The sequence below is a fragment of the Lactuca serriola genome, chromosome 3 (assembly GCF_051521515.1).
Source record: "Lactuca serriola cultivar US96UC23 chromosome 3, Lser_US96UC23_V15, whole genome shotgun sequence".
Classification (NCBI taxonomy): domain Eukaryota; kingdom Viridiplantae; phylum Streptophyta; class Magnoliopsida; order Asterales; family Asteraceae; genus Lactuca; species Lactuca serriola.
Genome location: NC_136410.1, coordinates 7,122,351 through 7,146,484, shown reverse-complemented (window position 1 = coordinate 7,146,484; position 24,134 = coordinate 7,122,351). Strand labels below are relative to the sequence as shown.

General features: G+C 34.1%; 2 protein-coding genes across 2 annotated transcripts; both read right to left on the bottom strand.

The window, feature by feature from the left end:
• Window positions 1–19,261: 19,261 nt before the first annotated feature.
• LOC145094251 (NAD-dependent malic enzyme 59 kDa isoform, mitochondrial-like) lies at window positions 19,262–19,765 on the bottom strand. Its single transcript, XM_079032537.1, has 2 exons — window positions 19,519–19,765; window positions 19,262–19,410 (listed from the first exon to the last, which is right to left on the bottom strand). The coding sequence occupies exons 1-2, from the start codon at window positions 19,656–19,658 to the stop codon at window positions 19,311–19,313; spliced, it is 240 nt and encodes a 79-aa protein (XP_078888663.1). The 5' UTR covers window positions 19,659–19,765; the 3' UTR covers window positions 19,262–19,310.
• A 258-nt stretch (window positions 19,766–20,023) lies between these two features.
• LOC145094992 (NAD-dependent malic enzyme 59 kDa isoform, mitochondrial-like) lies at window positions 20,024–20,880 on the bottom strand. The gene is made up of 3 exons (XM_079032939.1): window positions 20,690–20,880; window positions 20,196–20,256; window positions 20,024–20,085 (listed from the first exon to the last, which is right to left on the bottom strand). Exons 1-3 carry the CDS (start codon window positions 20,810–20,812, stop codon window positions 20,024–20,026), a joined length of 246 nt encoding a protein of 81 aa, XP_078889065.1. The 5' UTR covers window positions 20,813–20,880.
• Between the last annotated feature and the right edge of the window lie 3,254 nt (window positions 20,881–24,134).

Genomic DNA, 24,134 nt, shown 5'->3' with positions numbered 1-24,134 from the left:
TACCCTGAAATGGCAAGACAGATTGAGCACCCAGAGCATTGCAACATTGATAGACATTTGTGTGTCGACCAAGCAGTCGAGTGGTCACATCCGGGCGGCCCATATAGATGGCAGCCACCCCCACTGAGATCACCCCCACCATCCCCGCCGGGTCCGCGTCCGCCACCACAAAAGTTTGACTTCTGCTTGCAATGTGGAGAGTGGTTACCATATTTTGCCTGGATGACCACTGTGGGGATTTTATGTGCAGAAAATGTATTGGGAATTGGAGAGCACTTGAAACTCCTTGCTTGGAATTTGGGAATGGAGTACTGTACGCCGGAGGCATCCCGCAAAGTCTATCATATATAGTGAATCGTAGCTACTAGGTAGCCCAATCTCCACTACTAGCCATGCATGCATGCTACTATTTGCTACTCGTTTTTGTACTTGGTGGATCGAGGTTGCTTTCTTCACGACGTCGACATTATAGGTTTTATTACGATTCCGTACGTAATATGAAGTCAAGGAATGCTTTTTTGTACACAGTTAACAGTTTCATGTCCACCCATGGTCTTTAATCTTGTAGTGAAGCTGTAGCTAGACAGCCTGTCGTGACGTTTTTATACTACTAAACATGCATGCATGCATTCTGTTGTGTACATCCTACGTACTTTCCTTAAAAATAACCAAAAACTTCACAACTTTACATATTACATAAAAATACATACCTAATATTCGTATAGCACACACACATATTCATGCAAATAACTAATAAATGCATGTATTTTTTGAGATTTCGGTACGTACATGAATCATATATTTTTTTGACATACTAATTAATTAACTTTTGATACAGAATAATATAAATTATTCCATCTATATTTAATTTGGTGTTTTGTAGGAGGACTAGCACAGCTGGTTGTATTTTTATTACGTTGTATTAATTGTATTAGATTAGATACTCATGTTCTTTTTATAACTGATAGTTTGCTATAATAACTCGATCCAGGTGTTAACTTAAGATCATATCTATGGGTTGAGTGAGAATTAAGAAACTTTTTGAGCTCTTTTTATCGATCCCCCTACTAATGTAGCTAGCCATATATATATATATATATATATATATATATATATATATATATATATATATATATATATATATATATATATAGGTGTGATCAGACTCATATATTACATGAGTTTATTTTAAAAAAAATTAAATATGAAATTTTAACAATTTGAAGAGTTTGAATTTATAAGAAAAATAAGAAAAAATTTGAATTATTAAAATTAATGAGGATTTAATGTATTGAATACATTACATGTATAAACTCTTTTTAATAAATACCTAACATATTAAATGTGGAATTTTAATTTATTAAAATGAAAAATACAATAAAATGACAAGTGGAAAATAAAAAATTAAAAAATTCTACAAAATGTCATGTGTCCAAATGAAGTAGAAAGGGACATGTGGCAAAAAATTTTAGGGAGGATTATAACCTCATACAATTATTATGTCAACTTGTTTGGAGTCTCAAAGCATGAGAGGTGAGGCCTATGTTAATTTGGAACATAAAACGGGAAACCATACTTCTCTGGCTACTTTTGGGAAACACGTTGGAACCAATTTGCCACCGATAGGCCTCAAGACAAACATGTAAAGATAGATGCAAATTAAGGACCTTCATTCGATAATGTTACGCGATTTGTAAAGATCGACGGGAAAATCTGACCATATATGGGCATGCATATGCACATGACCAAGGTCATGAATTAATGGATTTTAATCTCCAATTCTCCCACCAAGGGAGCATATATTAATTACCATGCTAACCAACGTTCTACAATTTAACAAACACTAACAACAAAACTCTCACCTTTAGTGCGTGTAGGAGAGGGTAAGGTAACCATACATTCATTGAGTTCGTTTGTTGTCAAAATGTAGAAATATCTTTTATGAAACAAGGGTCGGCATGAGAGAGAAGAGATTGTCTGATTAGCCAAGAAGACTGCCTGATAACCAAACAAACAAACAAACAAGCAAACAAATAAAACCTTTTGAGAAGAAGAAGCATTGGAGGCAAGTCATCATTGGCAACCAAACAAAACCCTTCTCTTCATGCAACACCTTTCATGTCTTGCTAGCATGCATTCACATTCCGGTTCCCAGTTGACAACCTAATGAAGATGGCTATTTAGTTTCATATTTATATACCCACCACAATCACCTTGTCAGAATGGCACCAAAACAAAAAGAATCGATCCCATCAATCTAAGCACTTTCTCTAATCGTGTGACACTCTGTAAGCCTCATGTCATGGTCTCAACTCTCAACACCAGCATGAAATTACACACTCTGTTCTGAACATAGCAGATTTACTTGGAATTTCAACTCAACTCTTGCAAAACGAATGAAAAAATCAAGAGGTTTTGCTCGTCTGACCTTGGGGCTTCGCCTAGGCCTCCATAGATCAACCCTGAATCAGTCAATCGTAACATAACAGAATCAAATGAACCTGATCATTCCATTTCCAACCCTTTCTGAACAAGTCAATATAATGTAATTGAATTGGATAGATCTAACAACAATCTAAACTTTCTTGCAGATTGTTTTTAAGACCATGCATTGAAGTAATTATGGCAATAACTTATATGTCAATGGGGAAAACCAACAATTATTTAACCCATCCACAAAGATAGAAACATGATAATCATTTGTGCAAAAGATAACTACTAATGCGGTCAAATGGAACAGTCTACTACCTTATAAATACTATGGAAAATAAACTCCTTAGATACGACACCAATTGGCTATTAGTATGGCACATGCATGTACATAAAAGCTTAAGGGGGAGCACATTAATATGTTGGGTTTATCGGTCTGTGCATGGCTAAAGTTTTTGAATTTTGTTATTTCATATTTTATGTTTTAGTTAATAAGTCATTATTTGGTATTTGGTTTGACCAGATTTTATTGAGGTGTACGTGGTCATTAGCTTGGACCGGTTCTTGAAGTGGAGTATATATATATATATATATATATATATATATATATATATATATATATATATATATATATATATATATATATATATATATATATATATATATATATATATATTTGGAAACGACAAATATATTAAAACACCCACATCAAGACCATGCTGGGGAAAGAGTACAAAAAAAAATGAAAAGCATAAATTACAAGCAAAGAAAAGCATTTAAGTTCCAAACTCTCCGGTCTATGTTTTTGATCGAGCCTCTATGCTTACACCAAATGAACATTGTCGACTTAATTCGTGCCACCGTATTTGCCGGAACGAAGGGGATGTTATTGAAAACTCTTTTGTTTCTGTCAATCCAAATACCCCACAAAACCCCGTAAAATATTGCATTCAACAAGCTTCTTTTCTTTTTGCAACGTGACCATCGCGATATGAAAAGTAACACATCTTTCACCGATTGAAAACATCCATATTTGATTTCACACCAAGCTAGAATTGAATCCATCACAGTTTTCGCCAGTGGACATGATATCAAAATGTGATCACTTGACTCCTCCTCAAGATTACATGAACCACATATGATCGAAGTAACTGCAATCCTCCTGACTTAACTCAACCGATGATGGTATCCTACCCAGCTTCGCTCTCCATATGAAGCAACAAATCCTGAATGGTACCACCTTACACCACTCAAATGGTCCATCGCACGCTACATGATTTGTCAATTCAATCCGTTCACGTAACATACTTACGGAGAATTTGTTGTCAACCACGAAGTCAGACGCCCAACGACATTCGGTTGAATCCCATTTAACGATTTCATTGGAGTATGTAGCATGGCTTCATTCATGTTTCATGTGATATGTGTATATAAATTAACACTGCTAAAGATTATAATCAAATTGATTCTAGGTTACATGGTAAATGGCCAGCCCTTAGAACCAATTTATCACTATTCGAATCATAGCACCCGATATCGTATTATTAATTAGATTGACTACATCATTCTTTTGTTGGTATAATAATAAAGAATTTTATAGCTAGAGTTTTCCCATTTCAAATATACATTTACATTTTTTGTCCCTGAAGTTTTTTGCATATTCCATATTTATCATGGTTTTCATTTACTTATTTATTTATTTTTTTGATAATGTGATACTTTATGAAAATCCACATTTAACCCCCCATCATTTTCCTACTTTACATTGATCCGATTGTGTTTAATTACTTTTCATTTAAGTCTTACTTTTATGGCATTTAACCCCTTTGATTTAATTTAAATGCCAAATAAACTCTTATAATATAGAAATTTTAATTATTTACAATGACATGTAACATTTAATGAAACATTTCATTCTCTTTAATACTAGTATTTCTAACATAAGTTAAGGATTGCAGGGTGGCGTCGAGCTGACGATGAGATTGTGAAGTGGTAAGAGCAAGTGCGATAAGACTGCGGGGAGCTTCCGTTTCATTGATTTAGTGCGAAGGGTTGTGGTGATACTACGGGGAGCCGTAGTACTCACTATTCAGTGAGTGTTGTGGTGATACTACGGGGAGTCGTAGTACTCACTATTCAGTAAGAGGTTGTGGTGATGCTACGTGGAGCCGTAGTACTCACTATTCAGTGAGGATTGTGGTGATACTACGAGGAGCCGTAGTACTCACTATTCAGTAAGAGGTTGTGGTGATGCTACGGGGAGTCGTAGTACTCAATATTCAGTGAGGGTTATGGTGATACTAAGGGGAGCCGTAGTACTCATTATTCATGTAAGAGATTGTGGTGATGCTACGGGGAGCCGTAGTACTCACTACTCAGTAATAGATTGTTGTGATACTGAGGGGAGCCGTAGTACCCCCTAGTCAGCGATATAATGTTGTAATGAAGTACTCTCTATTCAGAGCATGACGCAGAAGAGTTTTAGGCTTGGGAAGCCCTAATATTTGAGTTGTGGCAGCCTGGTGGTCGAACCAGAGGCGAGACTGGGGTCTCCATATTTGTCGGGAGTCGTTGTATTCTGAATTGAGTAGGGGTTTCACAACCAAAGGGAAGTAGATAATTTGGGTACGCATGGGTTATGGATCATGAGTCATGAGTTGAGTGCTCATTTGGGATCCTTTCATTCCTTGGTATACGATCAGGATTGTTTATCATGTCTGGGATGAGTGATTGGTAGCCAGTTTTGGGCATGGTCTTGTTTTTATCAATCCCCACTAGAGAATCAGAGGGGCAGAGAGTTATCGGGGTTTGTTATTTGAGGAGCGAATAATGTGGTGATATCTTGAGAGGGCGGTCTGGCTGTGTGTCAGGCTATTAGAGTTTCCAGATTCTTGAGAATCAGAAGGAGTAGCGTAGTGGCAGATGGGTATGTCCTTTTCCAAGGAGGAGTTCCTGTTTTGATTCAGGTGTCCAGAGAGGAAGATAGTTGTGTGTTATGAGATCCTTTTAATGGTACTGTTCGGTTATTGGATTAGATCTGTTTGTTGTTGAGGAGCGATTTCAAGGGAGAAATCTAATTCAAGTGGGGGAGAATTGTAACATCCAGATTTTCAGAGACATTATTGTGTATGTTAATCTTGGGATTGAAGGAGGGACTCGACGAGTTGCGGGACCAACTCGCCAAGTCGAGTCGAGTTGATCGCGCGGATTTAATGAGTGGACTCGACGAGTCAGAGGAGGGACTTGCCGAGTAGGTACTGGGCAAAGAAACCCTAATAGTCTGGGTTTGTGACCCATTTAAAGGTCCTTATGGCCTTCATTTGCGGCCACACTTTCCCTTGAGAGCTTGAGAGAAAGCCTTAAACAAATTCTAACCTTGGTGAAGTGAGTGTGTAATCATTTTGGGCGATCTTGGTGCATTCTATGAAGAAGGATGAAGAGCTTCATGATGGGGAACAAAGGAAGGCAGTGTATCTGTGGTATTGAGTGTTTCAACTACTAAAAGAAGGTACAAAGTCCTCATCTTGCTCATTCCTTGTGCTAGATCTCATTTTGGGAGTTTTAGGGCTTTACTTCCATCCACTTGAATCTATGAGTTGAATGAGACATGGGTTGAGGTTGGAAACCTCAGATCTGGACCTCCTAAGGTCCTTAGAGTCTAGATGTCCCAACTTTAGTTGTTCAAATGAGGGTTGACGAACTAAATCCTTCATGAAATGCATATAGTAGCATTTTGGAGCTATAGCCTCATGTATGAACGTAAAGATCGAAACTTTACATGATTATTGAGCCGTGGGATGATAGATCTAGTGTTTGGAGTAATAGATCTGATTGAAATCGTCTGAATGAACATTTGGTCTGAATGAACTCGTCGAGTCGATGAGCCGACTCGACAAGTTAGTTGGGGTTTGTCCCGAAGAGCTGAATCATGCGATAGCTCGACGAGTTGGGGGTCAACTCAATGAGCTGAGCTGGACTGTCACGAGACTTCTGAGGAAAATAAGTGGACTCAACGAGTCGCAAGGGTGTACTTAGCAAGTCGGGTTAAACATGGACTGTTAACTCGAGTTTGACTTCCGTTGACTTTGGGGTTTTGGTCAACATGAGTAGTAGCGACCATGGAGGGGTAAAATGGTCTTTTATCAACTTCAAAAAAGTTAACGAGAGAAAGAATAGCCTTCGGTAATTAGAGTTGTGATTAGAGTATCAGTTAGAGATATTTATTCCTTGTGTTAGGCGGAGGCTAGTTCGAGATTCGGGAGTGAGGTCTTTACTTGGTGCTTGTCAGGTGAGTCTTCTCACTATACTTTACCTTGAGTGGTAGTTATGTGTGACCGAAAGATCTTATGTGCTTACATTGAGTATTATGTTATCCTGCCTTATGTTTTATGTTGTGCATTATTTCCTTGTGATTTATGCCATGCGGAGCTTTATAGACCAGACAAGAGGGTCCAACGATTTGTGAGGCCAGAGGGTCCTCAACCAGATCGGACCGGAGGGTCCAACGAGCTAGACCGGACCAGAGGGTCCAACGAGCTATGTGACTGGAGGGTCCCGCTGAGACACATTGACCGGAGGGTCTTATAGAGTATAGCCTTGAGTGGCGAATTTGTTGTATGTGGTATTTTGGGGAACTCACTAAGCTTTGTGCTTACCATGTATGTGTTATGTGTTCCAGGTTTCTCAGGATCGCGGGATGACACCAACTTTATTGTACACACCAGAGAAAGAGTTATGAGGATTGTGGATTATTAATGGAGTGGTGCTTTGTAAATTGAATAAACAAGATTTTTATACAATATTTTATGAAAACTATGCTATTTTTAAATGAAAATTTTGTTGAAAATTTACAGTGTTACATATATGTTTCAGGAAGTGAATGAAGAACCCAGTCAACAGCCAACTTCCCAGAGACATCGACACCCAACATTCCCAACCTATCAGTGCGTGACTTTATCTTTAAGACGTGTGAACACACAGATTTTCCATTTTCGTGTGTGCTAGCCAACAGGGCTTGAGTGACCTTGAACTTTTCAAGTCTTCTAACTTGTGGGTTAGTGAGAATAATTGGAGGAGGTGGAGGAAGTGAAGCATGATATCCATTTACATGATCCAATCGTGGAACGTCATATTCAAGTGGAAAGCTTTTTCCAAACGATTTAGGAAGACCATAGTTAGATTTTGACATCTACAAAAGGGAGAAATTCAAGTTAGTTGATTCAATCCTTAATATGTCACCCAAATGAAATATTAAGGCTAGGATCCAACACAACATTCTACAAATTGGAAGAGGGATGTCATAATCCAATTTGAAGAACATTTGAAAGTAGGTAAATAACGATTTACCAATTTCCACGATGAAAAATGAAAAGGAAAATTAGGTTTTAAATGAATTGAAACTCCTAGATCTTTTGAGATTCATTGAACTTTTCAATGGCATGTTTAATCTAGATTATGCCCTTCATTTTTGTGACTGGGATGCCGAGGATCACAAACAAGGTGTGAATAACCATGCAAATTAGCTTGGTACTCTCGATGTCAACTACCACCCAATCAATGTGTTGGTTAACCACACACGCTCCATTGATCAATGATAATCTTATGAGAAACCCATTGCCAGCCTTCATTGGTCCCATATTAGTGTGCCGGTTAACCACACACGCTCCACTAACGACCAACAAGGTGCAATGTGCAATTTCATGGATAGCACCAAATTCACATTTTTCCTAAAGTAACTAAGATTTGGGAATTTATATAAGCGTTTAGTTACTTCGTATTTCATTATACTATTAATGGAAGGTGGTATCCTATCCTACCCGTTTGGCTAACGATCCTCCACTAGTCAAGAGTGCGGTAGGTAAAAGTGGATACCTAATGGTGGTCATTTTACAAACTGCTTCCTTAAACACCCCTTATAGACAAACTTCGTGAATGAGGCCTACTAACGGTAAGACTGACTCTTTACGTATACATATATATAATATATTAGACTTTTAATTTTTTATAGTATAAGGCTGTATTTTACACTTTTAAAATACTATTTGGTTTAAACTATTAATAAATTAGACTTTTTAATTTGATTAATCTTAAACAATATTATTATGGATTTATTAATTCTCTCCTTTAATTAAACATTTAATTAATTTAATAAAACCATAAGGGTGTAATTTGAACTATTCAAAATACTAGGGTTTTAGAATTTAATATTTCAAAATTAAACTTTTAGTCAATTTTCAAATTCCAAAACTTGAGGACACATTTTGAAACCTTTCATAATATTAGGGTTCAACTATTTATATTTCAAAACTAAAACTTTTTCAGTTCAAATTTAAACTATAAAACCTAAAGGGTGTAATTTAAAACTTTTTCAAACTTACCAGGTTAAATATTTGAACCATAATAATCCAATACTATCCATATTTAACCAAATCCACCAATTTTGATATGGATATCCATACCAATCATAAAAAATCGATTTTAGGCAAGAAAAACGAGTTATGGTAGTTATCCTCATTATTATCTAGCCAGAAAATCAAAAATCCTGACACCAGCACCCTGGACTCGTCGAGTCCACTATGGAGCTCGGCGAGTTCATCCAACTCGTCGAGTCCCTACATGGTCTCCGCGAGTCAGGCAGTCAGACAGCTAAAAACTTCGATTTTTCTTATCTTTGGCAGTCCGCTTTTGCATCTATTCAATAGAAAAACAACCTAGGCTCTGATACCACTGTTCGATTATGAGCATAACATTAATCATATGGTGTACATGCAACCCTAATTGCTTTGATCTAGGTTTTTCTAGTTTTAACATACAACATTGAATATCAAAGCATAAACCCTAATTACTAGCATACAAATCCGAAAATCACATATGATTAGGGTTAGAGAGTTTACCTTGATTGTTATGTAGCAAAAAAATCACAATCCTTCTTGATTTTGACTTCTGACAGCTTAGTGTCCCAAGTGTTGCACCTCTAATGGTATCACAAACACCACTAGCAACAAGGAAGAACAAGAGAGGGAGGAGGAGCCTTCCAAAATGTACAAGGGTTCTCTTAGAAGGGTTAGGGACATTTTTGGGGAGCCTTGGGGTTCCTTTTATACTTAAGGCTCCAAGGGTTTACAACATGGAAACCCTAATTTCGTTGCTTAGGCCCTAAGCAACACATGGATCCCCATATCGCATGCCTTGGACGAAATTCTATGGGCTCCCCGTAGATTTTCGTCCATCCTATGCCAATAGGATCCAGTAGCCCAAACTACAACTATTACTGATTTACATAATCAGTCCATGAAAATTTAATTAGTCTCTTTTGATCACCAAATTAATTCCAAATTAATTCTTGATCAATACTAATTAAACAATATGATTTCTCAATTAATATATTAAACTTATAATATATTAATAAACCATAATTAATCCTCTTTCTCTATAATTTATCCTATCAGTTGCTATGGTGAAGGCAACCCAAAAGGACCATTCTCATAACCGGGTCAAGTACATACCAAAATAGTTATGGGTTTAGACACCTAATCCATCTTGCGGGGGCGTATCAAGGATATACCTAATCAAGCCCAATTATAGGATCAATCACCATCTCATCTACAACTCAATAAAACAATACAATCGATATTTGCATATCTAGTACCTTATAAATATGATGGAAAATAAACACATTAGATACAACACCAATTGGCTATTAGTATGGCACATGTACCTAAAAAATTAAGGGAGAACATAGTAATTTATTGGGTTTATCGGTTTGTGCATGGCTAAAGTTTTTGAAATTTGTGATTTCATATTTTATGTTTTAGTTACTAAGTCCTTATTTGGTATTTGGTTTGACCGGATTTTATTAAGGTGTACATGGTGATTAGCTTGCACCGGTTCTTGTGGTGGAGTATGTAGCATGGCTTCATTCATGTTTCACGTGATATGTGCATATAAATTAACATTGCTAAATATTATAAACAAATTGATTCTAAATTACATGGTAAATCGCCAGCCCTTAGAACCAATTTATCACTATTCGAATCATAGCACGCGATATCTTTTTATTAATTAGATTGGCTGCATCATTCTTTTGATTGTGTAACAATAAAGAATTTTATAGCTAGTGCTTTCCCATTTCAAATCTCATGCTTTTCATTTTTTTTTTATTAATGTGAAACTTTATGAAAATCTACATTTAACCCCCTTAATTTTCCTACCTTACATTTATCCAGTTTTGTTTAATTACTTTTCATTTCAGTGTTACTTTTATGGCATTTAACCCCTTTCACTTAATTTAAATGCCAAATAAACTCTTATAATACCTTATTTATCATAGTTAAGAAATTTTAATTATTTATAATTACATGTAACATTTAACTTCTAACTTTATTTACTTCCAAGATTTTTATAAATTTCACAATTATCTTGCTCTTACATAATTTTCATTTCAACTATCATATATATAGTCTAGTAAGTGTTCGGCAAAAAGATGTGATTTAAGAGGAGATCATAATGAAATTTCAAAAAAATCTTGAAAGTAAATCAAGTTAGGGATTGAAGTTTAAGAACATTATAATGAATATATCAAATGAAAAGATATATTATGGTGGGGTTGAGTACCTAAGCTTATATATATATATATATATATATATATATATATATATATATATATATATATATATATATATATATATATATGCACAACTAAAAAAAGGCTTTTCTTGACTGACGAATTACGACATACAACACTTTGATTACTGACATAAAAGTCTGTCATAAAATTTATGTCATATATTGTAAAATATCAATGATTCACGACAGACAAAAATGTATGTCGTAATTTTATGTCGTATTTTAATGAGTAAATTAAAATGATTTTTATCTGTTAATATTATAAGGAGAAGTTAGTAATATCAAACAATAATACAATGATGTTATGTCGACAAGTACATGAGCACTATATAGTATGAAAAAATTGAAGCAGGTTTAAAGGATGTGAGTTAAATATTAAAACCAATAAACCATTAGGTTAGTGCAAAATAACTAATGACAAAGCAGGGGAAAAACCCCGAACAGTCGAACCAATTTGAAAAATTTCCACTTTGGTGTGAGTAAAAAAAACAAAAAGTGAGAGTGTTTGGAAAAAAAAATCATATTTTGGTGAATACTCTAAAAAAAACCTGAAGAATGACCTGTCTAACCGATATGTTAGCATTATTTTTGTTTGCTAACCTACGAATAATAGTTATTATATATTTAAAAATGATGCATGGAAGAAAATCTCATATATATATATATATATATATATATATATATATATATATATATATATATATATATATATATATATATAAAGGAATGTTATGCATGATAATAGCTAGAAAACACCAAAATTTTAAATGAAATAAGTGTCTAAATGGTTTTTAAAAAAAAAATAAAAAGAGTTGAAGGACCATTTGTGTAACAAAAAAACTAAAAGAGTTGAAGGACGATTTTACAACTTGAATGATTTGTGAATAGCAAAGAAGAATGCAAGTGCTATTTCTGTAATGTGGATTCCAATTACAATAAAAAGAGGCCTAAGGTTTTTAAAGTATTACCTACTAAGAGAATTTTTATTAATAAAAAACACATACGAAAAGAATCAAACTTGGGTCTCTCCATTGCTAACCATGCTGAAAACCAATGATCTAGTGAAATTTTGGATAAATAATTAACAAAGATCATATATATATATATATATATATATATATATATATATATATATATATATATATATATATATATATGTATGTATATCAAGCATAATTAGTAATGTAACTTCTTATTTCCACCTAATACGATTATATAATTAGAGTTAGTATACCCTCAAAGCTCGTATGATCATTCCAAATCATCAACACTACGAGAAATCAAAGCAAACAGTGATCAATTATGGCTGCTCCGCTCAAGAAATCAACTCGCCGCCTCACCATTTCCATCCTCGTTTCACCACTCGCCGACTTGCCACTGCCCTACCGGTCACGCCGTTGTCATTGCCACCGATTTGCAATCTGATTCTTTGTCATCTCCATCTGACAACAGTCACTTAACTCTATTATATCTTGAGAAGTAACATCTCGAACCTTTCTACTTTAACACTAAAACCTCAGAATAAACCCTAGTTTGAGAATAATATCATTGAATTGTTTGCTTATTATTTTTGATTTCTGAACAATAGTTTCTGAGATGAATGTCTTCCTTGTTCTGTTACAATAGTTTCTGATTTTACTTAGTTTCTTTGTACTTTCGACTTCATATAAGCACATACCCTAATTAGAAACATAAATTCTATGTGCAAATACTGATACCATTTGAAGCACCCTGCAAAAGAAAATAATAATAACACGTCATCATTTTTGTCGTCTGGAAATACAAAAATAAGTAATCAGCATGTTGAATCCCAAAAATATGTATTGTACACAGTCTAGTATCCCTTTGTCAGCATATACATATGATACACGTGTTGGGTTTTACTTCAAAAATAGTTTCATAAAACTAGAAAAATATGGTAACGGAAGACTTTAATTTTGAAACAACGTAAATACTTTATACCCACCAAGGATCTTCTTGCAAGTTTTAGAAAGATTAAACACCAACCAAAGGAAGGATGAAGGAATAACAACCTTTTTAGTTCTTTGGGTCCTCTTGGGAGGCTTGGAAGTTGATGAAAAATGTGGAACCTTTGAGACACCAACAATGACTCAACTTGATGTAGAATGCCAGTTCTTTGTATAAAACTCTTAAGCTTTGAACCAAACCCAATTATGGTTCAAAGAGATCAAAATGCAAGCATCAAATCTTAAAGTGTTCAAAGCAATAGAAAGGAGGAGGAAAGGGAATATACTCTCGGCCATGGCTTGAAGGGGAACACCCTAAGAGTGCAAGACTTTAGCTATTTAAAGAATGTACATGTTCCAAAGGTGTTTAACCATTAAGACCTTTAGACAACCTTGTCCCCCCTTGTCATAAGTGTGTCTATTCATGTAAGCTTGTCTCCTATGCCCCTTATTACTTTAAGTCAAAACATCATTCAATGTCCCTTAAAGTACAATCTTCGACATTTGTACACAAAAAGAGAAGAAGATTGTATATTATATAAAACCCAAGTTTATAAAATATAAACCTTAACATTTACGTAAAAGACAAAAAGCCTTATGTTCCAAAATGTTGTACATGAATTATTAATTCATTCCATACGGATTATGTAATATTAGATGCTAATGAAAATTATTATTTCCTAGGAACAAATAATTTCTAATTTAATTATAAGAGTTTCATTGAATATTTATGAAAATCAATTTCTAGTAAATAATCAATTGTATCAAGTTGTTGTTAGTGTGACTCATTAGTATCATATGTTATTTAGCAATATCACTTTAATATGACTCTTGAGCATTCAAGATCTTTCAATATCCCACTTGTGCAAGTCTCATATAGACAGTGGTGAACGTCTAGCAACATTTCACTGCCCCTAAGTCCATACGACTGTTTGTGCTATTCTATCAACGCACAATTCCCAAAAACCTCAAAGCTACAGTTAGTGTGTAAGGTAAATTTATCAGTTATCCCTTTGCTACAGACATCATGTTGAACATGAGAATCGGATCGTGATCAATCTCGTTAGTTGTTCAACTTTTGGTAAGGCGCCTTAGATGTCTAACTCTCAACACATAAGAGGAACACATCCCATCTTGACTACATAAGCCTCTTGCATAGTTCACACCCTACTTGAAAAATGGCTTTTATAACTGCCCGGTCAAGGAACAGAATTTGACCATATTGAAGCATAGTACTCCATACACTCAAGTCGCACTATGTATCTCAGGTGTTAAGTATAGAAAGATAGTACCTTTTAATCAAGTATCATTCATAACAGCGATCCATGAGACGATCTTGATGCGGGTCATTTCAATACTAGTTCTCTGACAAGTACCTATGAAACATGGTTTCAACCACTTGCCTACTTTCATCTAGTGAGAGTCAACCAATCCAATTAATATTAGTCTTACATCATAATTTCTCCCACAATTATAACCGACTATGAACCTTTAGAATAATAACATTATTCATGGATTAAACATGTTAATATAGAACACAACAAGTATTAATGTAGTGACTATATCCCATTATTTCATAACATTATCTAATAGTTTTTGTTATGATGTTCCAATATCCAAATACCAAATCCAAATCAAAATCTATTTCTAGAACAATAAAGTCCTATAGCTGGAGTGTGACCATTCATACTTAGCTCAAAAGAATGACTTTATCAATGGATCTGACAAATTTCAATTTTTGTTAATACTGTGAATATTATCATCTCCTTACTTAACTTTACGCTAAGTATAGTTAAATATCTTGGAGAATATGATTGGTGTTCTTTTGTGATATAGAGTCTCTTAGCTTGATTAAGTATACTCTTTAAGTCACAAATATTTCTATGTCATCCTTGAATGGCAGAGATCAACATAGCTTTTCAATGATCTCATTCATCCAATCATATTTGAATTAAACTTCTAAAGTAGTGTATTCTTATTTTGTAGTATATTGTGTCATTATGTTTTTCTTGGACCTCATTCCAACAAGACTTACCTTTTATTCCATAATGAAGTCAAAATCCAATTATAATTCATAATTATTTATATATGTTTAGAAATTAGCATCTTGTGTAGTTCTTTCCATAAAGATCCTTTCTAAACTGATTGTCTCATATACATTCTCTTAGTTCTTAGAATGCTCTCTTAGTCATCCAGTGACTTAACCATGTATTCAATTAGTATCATATGAAATGCTTACGGCATGATCAAATACCTTGTCTTATACATAATATGGCGTCAATGAGGAATTCATTTGCCAATAAAATATAATATAAATCATTTTATCTAGTTCAAACCTATGAGCTGTGTACTTTTGAGGCTAGCTCAAAAATGATGCCACATGACAATGCCAAGAATTCTCCAAAAGAATCTTGTGTCTTGATCCCTTTCAAGATATTGCCAGTATATGTATAAGGACATGAAACTTTTAACATTCATTTTATTTATCCGTTATAGATTTTACATTCCAAGAATGTATCTTCTCCTTCCTAAGTCTTTCACTTTAGATATGCTTTCTGAGTCAAGGTGAAAACGACCTTGCTTAGTTAGAATGTGATTTCAAATGATTAAGTATATCTCATTCGTACAAGATTAGGAATTTCACTATGCTCCCATTAGTTCTTAGTAAACACACATGTTCTAATTATTTTGATATAAAACCATACCTTGTGGTTATACATAAAATGATGATTGTAACATTGAGATATTTGCTTTATATCCAAAAGAAGATCTCAAGCTCTACACATTTTGTTAGGATAACATGGATTAAGAAAACCTCTAGGCTAATCTATATAGATATCTTCCTGTAGATGTCTATTTAAAAAAGCGGCCTTTCTTGAAATCTATTTACTATATCTCATATTAAGAATATGAATTCATAGCAAATAATATCCTTGTTGATCTAATCATAGCTACATGTGAAAAAGGTTTAATCACAGTCAATGTCATGACTATGATGAGGACCATAGTCAATAACATGACTATGAGAAAATCATTTTACTACAAGTCTTGCTTTAAATGTGTATGGTTATCCATGTAATTTATTCTTTCTAGAAGAATTATTTACTCCTTCTAGCCTTGCTATAGGGAGAAATTCTAATCAAGCCCATTCTTGAATATCATACATGGATTACATCTCATGCTCATGACTCTAATTCATTTATCAGATTCAAGATCTGGCATTGCATCTTGGTATTTGTTGGATTTTCCAGAAACCATCAATAAAAGCTCCTCAATGAGAGATTCCACATTTCTCAAGTCATAGATGATTTCTACCACTAATGCAAACAATTTGTGTTTGTGAATAGCTATTATTCAATTTTAACAATCCTTGTTAAAACTAGTGCCAACTATTACTACATAAGGTTATGGTTTTTGAGCTGCTTTAAGTTCCATGTACCTCTTACTTGCTTTTTAATTAGAAGCTTGCTTTCTACTAACTTAACTTTCACAAGAATAAAATAACTTATTCTTTGTGGGTTTACATATGATAATCTAAGCCACATTTAGATTATTACACAAACATGTATTTATTAGATTTTAGGTTTAGTTGCTTTAGTCAAACATCGGCTTCAAATCCATAAAACATTAAGTAAGATGAGGATGGATCCCTTCCATACTAAATCTTATAAAATGTTTAATCTACATATTAGTTGGTATTAGTATTCAAGATACAATTAATAGTGATTAAAGTATTATTCCAAAAAGATTAAAGGAGGAATTTCTACCGATTAAAAAGTAAATCATAGCAGGTATGATTTAATTCATCCTCAATTATCATCAAGACCTTAGATGGTTCTTACCGGTTTGTATCACAACATTTGAGACATTCAACAAATATTTCACCATTATGCTTTACAACATAAAATATAATTAAAACTACTATAGTTGTTAACAAAGTTGATTTGGTATCTTGTGCTTACTCTCAAACATTCATTAGGAAGGAAGTCATACACCAAAGTGTATAGTTCCTTAACTATTTTCTCTACACCTTAGTGAAAAATATCATTAGGAATCATTTACATATAAATAAGGTTCACATATGTCAAATAAACTACGTTATTTGCCTTCAAAGATCCCTTTCTTGAAGTTGGAATATGTGAATGTCATTTATATAATAAAGATAACAATGTCAAAGATGAGTTTGTTTTCAAACAAGTTTAAGTCGAAAGTGTTTGCATATAAAACTTAATTTTATTTATAAAATTTTGATATTTGCTTCATAATTCTATTATGAGATCTAGTCTCATAAATAGAAGTTAATCATTTCAGAATATGAATATTATCTTTATGACAAGCGATTAAATAAATGATCAAACATTTGAATAAAATAACTAAGACATAAATTTAAACATGCTAAATTAAAACATATTTTGTTCCAAAACAAATATTGTTTTACATCACAACACTACTAGAAAAAAGGCCTTTTACGACGCTCATTGCGCGTCGTAAAACGCTCAGACGACGCGCAAATGCATGTCAAGGAAGGCCCTGTCATAAAGAGAGATAACGCGCTTTTGCGCGTCATCTATAGACGACGCGCATTTACGACGCTCATTTACGATGCGCAATTACGACGCGCGTTTACGACACGCAATGCGTATCAAGGAAGGCCCTGTCATAAAGGAAGACGACACGCATTCACGTGTCGTAACCTTACGACGCGCGTGTTAATGACACGCAATGCGTATCAAGAAAGCCCCTGTCAAGAAAGGCCATGTCATAAATGAAGATGACACACATTTTTGCGTATCGTAAATTTAAATGTTTAAAAAAAAGTATATATTTATTAATTTTTATATTAAATTTGCATTTAATTTCTCGTAATAGAAATAAAATACTTTTTTGATAGATTTACTAATTTTCAAATTAAATAACACATTAAAAGTCTCATAATACAAAATAAAATACCATAAACAATAAAGATAATTCATTGCACTAAGGACCATTTTAACAAAAGAATATAACATTATATACCATAAGTACCCTCAAGTAATCAATCTCTTACAATGTTACTAAAAATACCCTCAAGTAATCAATGTCTTACAAAGTTAAGAGACTTAGATACTCAGTTGGTATGTAATATGGCACTAAGAAGCCCAAAAATTGTTTGTGTTTTTCCTGTTCCTGGTGGATCCTACATGGACAAAAGGTAAAGAAGCTGTTGCATCAAACCAATCAAGAAACAAAATATAGACCTTTTAGTTTATGTTTCTTGTTTACTTAACAAAAACAAGACTTAATCAAGAAAAAAAATATAGACCTGTCCCTAACCTTCTGTGCTGTGGAAAAAGCTAATCCAACCAAACCTCTTATCCTACCAACCTCTTTCTCAACTGCATCCTTCAAATTAGCATCAACCTGAAACCAAACTCATTTTATACATTAACCAATTATAAAACACTTCATATTAATATCTGAAAATTTTAACTAATGACAAAAATAAGAGGTTATTGGAATCGGAATAGGTGATTCCATCTTTGTACTACTTTTGGAATTCACTTCATTTTGCTTTAAGATTCCTGATGTCTGAAACAAATTATAACCACACAATGCAAAAATATAAAAGTCAAAAGTTAAAAAAAGACGAACTTCACATAAAAAAATACCCATAGACTATCATTGCAAAAAAGACGAGCTTCACATAAAAAAAATACCCATAGACTACCTTGATTTAAGAGGAAACAGAAATAAGTGGTTAATAATGTGTGGCCCAACAGAAGCTTCACGGTTTCTATCAGCAAAAAAGTACAGAAAATTATACTGTACTTATTAAACCAAAAAAAGAATACATACATGCTCATTGAAAACACCTCCAACTCCAGATAAACCAAGAAGAACATGAGGTTTGACCTTTTTGACCTGCAAAACACCATAAAATTGGCATCCCCATTTGCAAAGTATATAACTTTTTTTTTCTTTTCAAAATTTTTTTTCATATAATTAACTAAAAAAACACAATTATTCCAAAAATAGATGTAACGTACCACTTCAAGAAGATAAGATCCCTCATGGAGACCTAAACTTTCAACCTCTCCAATATCTTTGGCAAATGGTGCAGCTGCTGAGTCAATACAACCTCTCTCCTTTGTGATCAAACCTTGCATCCAAAAAAAATTTAAAACTTTATATTCATAATAGCAACGCACTTACGTTTCCCCTTTTTATTTTCTATTCAAACTATTAGTTCACTGAAAAATAATAGAAACAGAATAAGATGGTAAGTTGGACGAGGGCATTTTCGTAAAATCATACGTCTTTATCAAGTAGGAAAAATTGAGGTTTTGCTTCTGATCCTGCCATCCTTGCAGCCGCCTGATAGGCCACTTTAAGAACACCAAGCCCTGCACTGAAAACCATACAGAATGTAAGTTAAAGTTCATAATATATATATATATATATATATATATATATATATATATATATATATATAAGGAGAAATGAGGGTGTGAAGTACCTTCCAGCACCAACAACGACAATTTTTTGGTTTGCAAAGTCTGATAAAGGGCGACCTTGTGCCCTAACAGTTCCAAGTAATCCAGCCAATGCAACACCAGCAGTTCCCTGCAAAGAAGAACAAGTGGAGGAATCACCCATTCCATTCCATCATTCCATCAGGCAAAACAAACATGAATTTTTTTTTTCGTTCCGGTGGAATGAACCATTCCATTCCTTCCTTGACTCCATCATACCAAACAATAACTTGATGTTTCAAATCAAGGAGCATAAGCATTAGACAGATTCTAACCTGTATGCCATCATTGAACATGCAGATCTTCTTCCAGTATCTTTCAAGAGTTTCAAAAGCCCACTTGAATTGAAAGTCTTCAAACTAATTTAACATGGACAATCATAAAAGATTTCATATAAATTCAACATACATAAAAAACCAAACATTTGAAAGCTTTTAAAAAAATGAACCTGGACAATAGCCTTTGGCCAATGTGCATGAAGAGCTTCCATTAATCATCCACTACCGATATATATTCATCCCCTTCTAATCTAGGTTGTCGTAGTCCTATATCTGTCAAAGTAAATATAGTTAAAAAAGAAATCATTTAATTAAAATAATATTAACTTGTGGGTAAAGTTAAAGATGCTATACAATGAGTTTGTGTACACTTATCCACTTACAAAGGGGATTATCTAGTAGCTGTTGATTGTTAGTTCCAACATCAAGCATGATAGGAAGGATCTGCAATGCAGACCAAATGTATTAGTGAGAATGTACACCACGTTTTCGTTTGGTTCATAGAATATTATTTGAGGGGATGAATCCATTAAAAGGAATTGTAATTTGTCACATGTTTAGTTGACAAAAACTGGAATGGAATGGAATTCAATTTCATTCTTTTGCTTGGTTCATATATAAATGAAACTTTTTTTTTAATGTTTACTTACTGAAATATATATCAAATGAAAGAAATGGGATTGAATTCCATCCATTTGGCAACCAAAAAGGTCTCATAATGGAATCTTATATTCCTAATCTGTCCAATTTCATTCACAAACCAAACACTCCATTAAACATCTTATAATTTCTTTTCACACGGGAGTGTCAAAGGGAATGTGTTTGATCAAGTAGTATAGCATATAAATTGAAGTTGTGATTTAAAAAAAAAGCATACTCTTTGAGGATTGATACCAGCAGCAGCAACATACATATCGAGCTTTCCAATAAGTATGGCCATTCCCTGAACCCCAAGATCACCAAGCCCAAGAATACGGCTGCCATCTGTAAGAACTACCATGTCTACCTGAAATTTTTACAATAATTTACTTATATCTAAATTGGTTTATGAATAAAAATAATTAGAATGAAAATGCTTGATGTAACAAGTTATGACAGTTTAGCACATTCTTTGTATACAGAGAGCATATTGTGAAAAAACTTTATGTTTTAATTAATAACATAATAAGAGCCAATACCTACAAAATTCACACAAAGGGTTTTTGATTAATTCACAGAATTTGTTACAAGTTTGAATTATACAGTATACAGCAAGTGGCTTACACATGGCGTGGGACCCACTAAAGAATGTGAACGGCTGTAAATGACCACAGGGTCATCGCTTGGAATTTCAGAATTGCCAGCTGGCAGTGGGAGAATACCAAATGTATCAGAAAAGTCCAATTCAAGAGTATCTGATGTTTCATTGGGAGGGTTTTTTGGGAATTGGAAATAGTTCTTGGAGGATTTGAATGGCTTGTTTTCAATTAAAGCAGTTAATTGAGAAGAAACCATTGTGGAAATTGGAAAACAGAAAGGAGTGTTATGTTTGCGTTTGTATTAGTATTACAGACTATGGATGGAAAGATACTAAGATTCGAGCTGATGAAAGGCTTCTACCAATGGCTTTAATTAGAAGGAAGTTCAAGTAAACAATTGGATTTTCAAAGAAATTTGAGAGAATGCTGATTTATGTGTGTGTTGGAATCACCAAAAAAGATTCATGGAAAGCATTAAATCTAAGAAAGAATACGACCTGTGAGGTTCAAGAAAACCCCATCCATTTACCTTCAATCACCAAAGACCACCACTTCTTCATTCTTCTTCCTTCGATCTGTCCAAACCCCAAAGGTCCTCCGATTTCTACCGATGACGGAGTCTAAGAAGCCAAGGAAGGCTCACCGGGAACCAATAATTTCCTCCTCCTCCTCATGAATAGATCGATCATCCTGATCTACCAGCCGTTACTTGTCCTACTCCATCGGACTAGTTGAGTCCCCTCCCTAAATGTAATCTGCTGGCGACAAGGAAGAACAGCCAAGGAGACCACCGGAGCACCTCCCCCCCAAGCTGTGGCAGACAAGAGAAGCGTCGCTGCTTCTCCCTTCTCTTTTTGTCAAATCGATCCCGCACCAGAGGTGCTTCCCCTTTCTCGATTGATTTCCATCATCGACCACCATGGTTGCTTGCGTTCACATCTTCCTTTCTCGATAGATGAACCACGACCACCGGACCAAAACTCCCGCTACCTTCGTCATTCTAATTCCCCTTTTTCTTTTTATCTGTGGGGAATAAGAAACAAACGAGAATTAATATTTGGATTCTAATATTGAGACTTGAGAGTATAATACTTAATTAGGGCTTTTTCTGAAAATTTCAACATCGAGTGGGGAATAAGAAAACTATTGGCGAGTATTCTCAATAACAGCAGAGAGATGAAGAAGGTGAAATTACAGCAACGATGAAATAGATGAATGGAAATCAGAAGCCCTTTTTCTTGATTGAGATGATGAAGTCGAGAGATGGAGATGAAATCGTAACCTTCGATCTTTGATTGAGAAGTTGCACAACAGTGTGAGGAGAATGAAAGATGCGTGAAAATGCTTAGGGCAGGGAGGGTAGCGGGCTTTTCTAATTTTTTGGCTTTTCTTTTCCCGCTTGTAACTAAGGAACGCGCGTTCCTTAAAATTATAAAGCGACACATATAGAGGGCGCGCATTTAAGGTACAGCGCTCTCCGTGTTTTTTATTTTTTTTCTTTTGACACTAATTTAAAGGCACGCAATAATGCGTGACCTAAATCCTTAAATTTTCTGAAGAGATGACACTTTTTTAACGTCACTCTCCATTGCGTAACATAAATCAATGAGTGTCGTGGTTTGCGCGTCGTAAAAGGCTATTTTTCTTGTAGTGCAAGTAATTTATATTCTAAGCATAAATAATAAACTATACTCCGAGAGTGTAGTTTCTACTTGATTGTGCTCAGCTTGGTTACTCTTCAGTAAATATCTGCAAGCCATTTACAAATACTAGATTAACATTTAAGTACCTAAGTGTTACATGAAAAGTTTGAGTTCTATCTAGTAGATTCTGGAAGTACTAGTCTCTTCCAGACTTTCTTTCCAAATAAGAGGAGTAAATCCTCTTCCAGTGTCTAGTTTCTTCACAAAAGAAACAAGATCCATCTATGTGGGCTTTAGTAGATTTCTTAGGCTTAAAGGTGTTCAGTCCTTAAAACATGGGCCTCCTGGATCACACAAGGTGATTCTTTTACCCTTGCATTATTTCGATGTTTAAACTAGCTTTAAATAAAATATCACTGTATTTATTGGGATATTGCTTAACCTGTTATATCATTAGATATATGTTTAAATTATCCAAGACTTTCTAGAAGTCATGAATAACTATTCCTAGCTTGATGTTAGAAGCATCTTTAGCATCACATTGATGCCTTTACTAGGTATCATGTTCAGGTTTATTGTTCAAAGCAAATAGTTTAGGACTAGGACCTTTAAGTATATACAATTTCACATCTCTCATGAGATCGTCTCTTAAGACATGAACCCATTCATTGAATTTGTATCTAGTGAATGTGATTGTTTCATTAAGTCATTAAAGAAAATGACAATTCATGATATTGAGGATGGATTATTTTACTACAAAATTTTCACAAAATTCATTTAGTATTCTCAATATCTAATCTTCAATAATTAATACCCTTTTGGTTTCCAAAAACATTAATTATCAAAGTCTAGGATCCAAATTGCAAAACAAATAAATGGTTAGGTATCCTTTATCACATCCATTTGAATTCAACCCGGTAGATATCGATTATCAATTATATCTTGCTATATAATTCCTAGCTTTATGGGATCGCTAATAACAAATTTAATTAGACATGTTTTATCTCATCTATGCCTCGAAACTCTCTTGCTTAGGTATCCTTTATCATAAAAGATTACCGATCAAAACATCCAATTTAAAAAAAACTTGTGTAATCGGCCTATAACTTGGTTTTAGAAATCGTGAAGACATCCCGACCATCAAAAGATAACACTAAGCGGTTAGGTATCCTTTATCCCACTAGTGCATACAAGTGATGTACGAGTGTTATTCAAAAGGATTGCATAGATTTGAGGTTTGTAAAAAGGGTCTTTATATGTTTTATAATTCTAGTTTAAAAACATATGATATCATGGTTATTACATGCATATAATAAACCATGGTATCAATTTTCAAAAGAAAATCACTTTTAAAGGTTCTATATAAAAGCTAGTGTTCATATAATTTGACGCAATTCAATTTTAATAACTGGTATTAAGTTTGAACGCATTTGAACTTTTT

Bases quoted from the DNA above. Each gene is read 5' to 3' on its own strand.
- LOC145094992 (XM_079032939.1), bottom strand. From the start codon at position 20,812: ATGGTAGTTCTTACAGATGGCAGCCGTATTCTTGGGCTTGGTGATCTT. The intron at 20,257-20,689 runs GTATGCTTTTTT...TCTGCATTGCAG, and splicing joins CTGGTATCAATCCTCAAAGA to ATCCTTCCTATCATGCTTGA. The intron at 20,086-20,195 runs GTAAGTGGATAA...TTACTTTGACAG, and splicing joins GCTACTAGATAATCCCCTTT to ATATAGGACTACGACAACCT.
- LOC145094251 (XM_079032537.1), bottom strand. From the start codon at position 19,658: ATGGGTGATTCCTCCACTTGTTCTTCTTTGCAGGGAACTGCTGGTGTT. The intron at 19,411-19,518 runs GTACTTCACACC...TATGGTTTTCAG, and splicing joins GTCGTTGTTGGTGCTGGAAG to TGCAGGGCTTGGTGTTCTTA.